General features: G+C 41.9%; 1 protein-coding gene across 1 annotated transcript in view; it reads right to left on the bottom strand.

Moving 5' to 3' along the window:
• Positions 1–854: 854 nt before the first annotated feature.
• LOC123191987 (geraniol 8-hydroxylase-like) overlaps positions 855–7,497 on the bottom strand; it is a 37,126-nt gene continuing 30,483 nt past the window's right edge. The window contains exon 2 of the mRNA XM_044604493.1: positions 855–1,487. Coding sequence (XP_044460428.1) covers positions 855–1,487 — 633 coding nt within the window. The remainder of the gene's footprint in view (positions 1,488–7,497) is intronic.

Here is a 7,497-nt window from a genome sequence, read left to right as displayed (position 1 = left end):
TTAAAAGTGAAATATTCTGGACAAGGAAATATTTCCATATGTTGGAGAGGATAATTTTCACGGTGACGAATTATGAGTAATGAAACTTTAGCATCTTTGAACGGTGTACATATTCCTGATGTGAAAATATGCACATTTTATTAGAGGTGGCTAAACTGAGCTCGAACTCATGTGATCTCAGATGAACAGTAAAATAATAGTACAAAATAACAAATCTGATATTTTGTACCAAACATTGACAAAAAAATTGAGCATTGATTTTTTTCTGGCCATGTTTTCCATGAATGTCATTCCATAATGACACTTTGAAAGCAAATAAAACATTTGTCAATGTTTGATGCAAATGAAAATTCTGATTTTTTTTATTTTACTGTCCACTCGAGCTCATGTGTGCTTGAGCTTAGAAAAGCAATTTCGCATTTTATTGTTTCTCTGAGAACAATTACTATTGCTCCAACACAATACATAAGGTGTAAAGGTCAAATTTCCATATTAAGTTAATCATTTGTCTTCTCTTTAATGCTCTCAATAATATCTCATTGAATGATCATCCACCATCCATCGCATGTGAATGAAATGTTGTATTTTTAAGCAACACATTTACTTTTTTGCAACATGGTGTTATACAAACCTAAAAAGTTAATCTGGGTGGCTAGGATGGCATGTATGAATACCTTTGTAGGATCAGCAACTTTATAACACAACATATCTCCGCGTAAAAACAACATATCATTCAACATGTGCACTGCGAGGAAGTCAAGTTTTGTAAAAGTTTAACTGTGACATAAATAATTGTATAAATTCCATGGGTAATACATTTGAATTATTACATAATAAAAACATTTAAAATAGTCTTAGTAGGGACACATTTTGTTTCTAATTCGAATCGGTGTTGGTACAATACGAAGAGGCACGACCTTGGTAAGTGATAGGCCAAACTTTTCTTCCATATCAATCCCATCCCTTTCAAGCTCAATAGGGAGACTCCACTTAAATTGATTTAACAACGAAGAGAGGACCAAATGCACCATCCTAATAGCCAATGGCATTCCAGGGTAGATCCGACATCCGGCACCAAATGGAAGGAGCTCAAAATCGGCACCCTTAAAATCAACTGCTGAACCCAAGAATCTCTCTGGCATAAACTTCTCAGGTTCAGTCCATACATCATTATCTCGACCTATCGCCCATATGTTTATGAGCACGCGTGAATCTTTAGGTATTGTGTAACCTGCTATTTGCAATGTTCTCTCGGGTTTGCGTGGCAACAAGAGCGGGCCAGGAGGATGAATTCTAAAAGTCTCTTTTATAACAGCTTGGAGATAGGGCAACCGAACAATATCATCTTCGGCAATGTTTATTTTGGATCCTATAACTTCTGCAAGCTCGTTGCAAGCTCTAGACATTGATGATGGGTTTTGGAGAAGCTCCATGATTGCCCATTCCACCGTGCTAGAGCTTGTGTCACTACTAGCAGAGAACAAATCCTAACATGCAAATATAATGTCACGTCAATTGTCTAGTCAATATAGCTATTTAGATACACTAAACAAACACAACAAAGAGAGTACAAATGATTGTTTTCTATAGAAGAACTTAAATTCTCTTTGAACTACACATAGAGGTACTGTTTGGATGAACTATATAAGAAACAACTCATTGATTTGTGTTATAAGATTTTATACTCATTTCATTGCAGTATAGTAAAAAATACAAAAAACATGGTTTGAAACAAAGGAAAAACATAGGAATTCTTGTTTTAAATGATTCAGTTCTTATATAGACGAAAATTCTAGTGTACTCTTTGTAACACATGAGTAGCCTACCATGCATGATTCTTGTAAAAATATTATGTGTGACTATTCTGTCTGAATTTTAGAGGCATAAACATGATTACATGAGTATCCAAATGGTACTTTCGATGATATCACTATTAGTGTTCCTATAGCATCAATAGAGTGGATAGTAGTACTGCAAAATTTCACCAAAATGTTGTCCATACATAGGGAAATAACAAAAAGTCTGATACTCCCTCTGATCCATATTACTTCACTAGTAGAAAAAGGGGCTTTCGTTCGGGCCTGGCCAGCCCATTAGTCCTGATTCTGCCACGATCGAGGACCAATGGATGCATTCGTCCTGGTTCGTGAGCCCAGGGGCCGGCCGGGGCCTCGTGTGCATTGGTCCCGGTTCGTCTTGGCCCATTTGTCCTGGTTCTTTGCACGAACCGGGACCAATGGGCCTCGCTCCTGGCCCACAAACATAGGTCCCGGTTCTTGGCTCGAACCAGGACAGAAGGCTGGGCTTTAGCCCTGGTTCCAGCCACGAACCAGGAGCAATGAGTTTCCTATACATACCCCACTGCCGGCGAGCAGAGCACTCCACAGTGCTCTGTTTTTTGCTAGCCGACGAGGAAGGGCATTTGGGTGCTCTAGCTCACCTCTTATGCATGTGAGGTGTTCGATGAAATGCCCGAGCCACATTAGTTAAGCTTTCTCCTCTTGAATCTCGACCTCGGAGCTCCATTTTTTCCGAGATTTGTCTAGGTTTAGCGGTCCGTCACGCCCCATCTTCGTCTTCACCGCCGTCAATCGCCCGCGCCGATCTTGTTGCCGGTACCACCGTGGTGAGCCTCTTGTTCTTATCTTCTTTCTGAAAGAAAAAAATCTTACTTTAGATAGATACTTGTCTAATTTTCTTACTTTTGACACACATAATTATATATAATGCACGCAGATGAACCCGTAATGGATGTACGGTGACAGACACACCTCCGTGTACATTAAGGGCGTCCGTAAATTTCTTGAAGTGGCTGAGGCAAACAAGCATAATGGTTTTATGTGTTGTTCATGCCCTGATTGTGGGAATACGAGGTCTTAATCTGACAAGAAAATTCTTCACACCCACTTGCTTTATAAGGGTTTCATGCCACACTATAATGTTTGGACCAAGCACGGAGAAATAGGGGTTATGATGGAAGACAACGAAGAAGAAGAGGACGATGACAACTATGTGCCCCCTGAATACAGTGATGCTGCAACGGGGGAAGCTGAAGATCAAGAGGAACCAGACGATGTGCACGATGATGATCTCCGCCGGGTCATTGTTGATGCAAGGCAAAAGTGCGAAAGTGAAAAGGAGAAGCTGAAGTTCGATCGCATGTTAGAGGATCACAAAAAAGGGTTGTATCCCAATTGCGAAGATGACAACACAAAGCTCGGTACTGTACTGGAATTGCTGCAGTGGAAGGCAGAGAATGATGTTCCTGACAAAGGATTTGAGAAGCTACTGAAAATATTGAAGAAGAAGCTTCCAAAGGATAACGAATTGCCTGACAGTACGTACGCAGCAAGGAAGGTCGTATGCCCTCTAGGATTGGAGGTGGAGAAGATACATGCATGCCCTAATGACTGCATCCTCTAGCGCGATGCGTACAAGGATTTGAACGCATGCCCGGTATGTGGTGCATTGCGGTATAAGATCAGACGAGATGACCCTGGTGATGTTGAGGGCGAGCCCCACAGGAAGAGGGTTCCTGCGAAGGTGATGTCGTCTGCTCCTATAATACCACGGTTGAAACGACTGTTCAGAAACGAAGAGCATGCCAAGTTGATGCGATGGCACAGTGAGGACCGTAAGAAAGACGGGAAGTTGAGAGCACCCGCTGATGGGTCGCAGTGGAGAAAAATCGAGAGAAAGTACTGGGCTCAGTTTGCAGGTGACCCAAGGAACATATGGTTTGGTTTAATCGCGGATGGCATTAATCCTTTCGGGGAGCAGAGCAGCAATCACAGCAGCTGGCCCGTGACTCTATGTATGTATAACCTTCCTCCTTGCATGTGCATGAAGCGGAAGTTCATTATGATGCCAATTCTCATCCAAGGCCCTAAGCAACCCGGCAACGACATTGATGTGTACCTAAGGCCATTTGTTGAAGAACTTTTACAGCTGTGGAATGGAAACGGTGTACGTGCGTGGGATGAGCACAAACAGGTGGAATTTAACCTGCATGCGTTGTTGTTTGTAACCATCAAGGATTGGCCCGCTCTTAGTAACCTTTCAGGACAGACAAACAAGGGATACCACTCATGCATGCACTGTTTAGCTGACACCGAAAGTATATACCTGGATAGATGCAGGAAGAATGTGTATCTGGGCCATTGTCGATTTCTCCCGACCAACCATCAATGTCGAAAGAAAGGCAAGCATTTCAAAGGCGAGGCAGATCACCGGTAGAATCCCGCCATGCGTACCGGTGATCACGTACTTGATATGGTCTCTGATTTACATGTAATATTTGGAAAGGGTCCCGGCGGACTAGCTGTTCCAAATGACGCTGAGGGACGCGCACCCATGTGGAAGAAGAAATCTATATTTTGGGACCTACCCTACTGGAAAGAGCTAGAGGTACGCTCTTCAATCGACGTGATGCACGTGACGAAGAATCTTTGCGTGAACCTGTTAGGCTTCTTGGGCGTGTATGGGAAGGCAAAAGATACAACTGAGGCACGGGAGGACCTGCAATGTTTGCACGAAAAAGACGGCATGCCACCAAAGCAGTATGAAGGTCCTACCAGCTATGCTCTTACCAAAGAAGAGAAGGAAATCTTTTTTGAATGCCTGCTCAGTATGAAGGTCCGGATTGGCTTCTCGTCGAATATAAAGGGAATAATAAATATTCCAGAGAAAAAGTTCCAGAACCTAAAGTCTCATGACTGCCACGTCATTATGACGCAACTACTTCTGGTTGCATTGAGGGGGCTTCTACCGGAAAACGTCTGATTAGCCATTGTGAAGCTATGTGCATTCCTCAATGCAATCTCTCAGAAGGTGATCGATCCAGATAACATACCAAGGCTAAGGAGTGATGTGGCGCAATGTCTTGTCAGTTTCGAGCTGGTGTTCCCACCATCCTTCTTCAATATCATGACGCACGTCTGATACGTCTCCAACATATCTATAATTTTTGATTGCTCCATGCTATATTATCTAATGTTTTGGACATTATTAGGCTTTATTATCCACTTTTATATTATTTTTGGGACTAACCTATTAACCGGAGGCCCAGCCCAGAATTGCTGTTTTTTTGCCTGTTTTAGGGTTTCGAAGAAAAGGAATATCAAACGGAGTCCAAACGGAATGAAACCTTCGGAAACGTGATTTTCTCAACGAACAAGACCCAGGAAACTTGGACCCTATGTCAAGACACAAAAGAGGAGGCCACGAGGTAGGGGGCGCGCCTACCACCCCCAGGCGTGCCCTCCACCCTCGTGGGCCCCCTGTTGCTCCACCGACATACTTCTTTCTCCTATATATACCTATGTACCCCCAAACGATCAGATACGAAGCCAAAACCCTAATTCCACCGCCGCAACTTTCTGTATCCACGAGATCCCATCTTGGGGCCTGTTCTGGAGCTCCGCCGGAGGGGGCATCGATCACGGAGGTCTTCTACATCAACACCATAGCCCCTCCAATGAAGTGTGAGTAGTTCACCTCATACCTACGGGTCCATAGTTAGAAGCTAGATGGCTTCTTCTCTCTTTTTGGATCTCAATACAATATTCTCCCCCTCTCTTGTGGAGATCTATTTGATGTAATCTTGTTTTTGCGGTGTGTTTGTTGAGACCGATGAATTGTGGGTTTATGATCAAGTCTATCTATGAAATTTGAATCTTCTCTGAATTCTTTTATGTATGATTGGTTATCTTTGCAAGTCTCTTCAAATTATCGGTTTGGTTTGGCCTACTAGATTGATCTTTCTTGCAATGGGAGAAGTGCTTAGCTTATCTTGCTTAAGGCGTTACTCTGTTTTCATTAACTTAATACTCTAGATGCATGCTGGATAGAGGTCGATGAGTGGAGTAATAGTAGTAGATGCAGGCAGGAGTCGGTCTACTTGTCTCGGACGTGATGCCTATATACATGATCATACCTAGATATTCTCATAACTATGCTCAATTCTGTCAATTGCTCAACAGTAATTTGTTCACCCACCGTAGAATACTTATGCTCTCGAGAGAAGCCACTAGTGAAACCTATGGCCCCCGGGTCTATCTTCATCATATCAATCTCCTACTACTTAGTTATTTCCTTTGCTTTTTACTTTGCTTTTATTTTACTTTGCATCTTTATCACAAAAATACCAAAAATATTATCTTATCATATCTATCAGATCTCACTCTCGTAAGTGGCCGTGTAGGGATTGACAACCCCTTATCGCGTTGGTTGCGAGGATTTATTTGTTTTGTGCAGGTGCGAGGGACTCACGCGTAGCCTCCTACTGGATTGATACCTTGGTTCTCAAAAACTAAGGGAAATACTAACGCTACTTTGCCGCATCATCCCTTCCTCTTCGGGGAAAACCAACGCGGTGCTCAAGAGGTAGCAAGAAGGATTTCTGGCGCCGTTACCGGGGAGGCCTACGCAAAAGTCAATATACCAAGTTCCCATCACATACCCTTATCTCCCGCATTACATTATTTGCCATTTGCCTCTCATTTTCCTCTCGCCCACTTCACCCTTGCCGTTTTAATCGCCCCCTCTCTCTATCCTCCCTATCTTTCTCTATTTGCCTCTTTTTTGCCCGCTTGCTTTTTGTTTGCTTGTGTGTTAGTTTGCTTGTTTGTCACGATGGCTCAAGATAACACTAAATTGTGTGACTTCACCAATACCAACAACAATGATTTTATTAGCACTCCGATTGCTCCTCTTACCGATGCTGAATCTTGTGAAATTAATACTGCTTTGCTGAATCTTGTCAAGAAAGATCCATTTTCCGGCCTTCCTAGTGAAGATGCCGCTACCCATCTAAATAGCTTCATTGATTTGTGTGATATGCAAAAGAAGAAAGACATGGATAATGATATTGTTAAATTGAAGCTATTTCCTTTTTCGCTTAGAGATCGTGCTAAAGCTTGGTTTTCGTCTTTGCCTAAAAATAGTATTGATTCATGGAACAAGTGCAAAGATGCTTTTATCACTAAGTATTTTCCTCCCGCTAAGATCATCTCTCTTAGAAACGATATTATGAATTTTAAGCAACTTGATCATGAACATGTTGCACAAGCTTGGGAGAGAATGAAACTAATGATACGTAATTGCCCTACTCATGGTTTAAATTTGTGGATGATTATACAAAAATTTTATGTCGGATTGAATTTTGCTTCTAGAAATCTTTTAGATTCGGCCGCGAGAGGCACTTTCATGGAAATCACTTGAGGAGAAGCTACTAAACTCCTAGATAATATTATGGTTAATTATTCTCAGTGGCATACTGAAGGATCTACTAATAAAAAGGTGCATGCGATAGAAGAAATTAATGTTTTGAGTGGAAAGATGGATGAACTTATGAAATTATTTTTTAGTAAGAGTGTTTCTTCTGATCCTAATGATATGCCCTTGTCTACTTTGATTGAGAATAATAATGAATCTATGGATGTGAATTTTATTGGTATGAACAATTTTGGTAACAACGCATATAGAGGAAATTTCAAT

Source organism: Triticum aestivum, chromosome 2A, assembly GCF_018294505.1.
Source record: "Triticum aestivum cultivar Chinese Spring chromosome 2A, IWGSC CS RefSeq v2.1, whole genome shotgun sequence".
In the NCBI taxonomy this organism is placed as follows: Eukaryota; Viridiplantae; Streptophyta; class Magnoliopsida; order Poales; family Poaceae; genus Triticum; species Triticum aestivum.
This window is presented reverse-complemented; position numbering and strand designations above follow the sequence as displayed.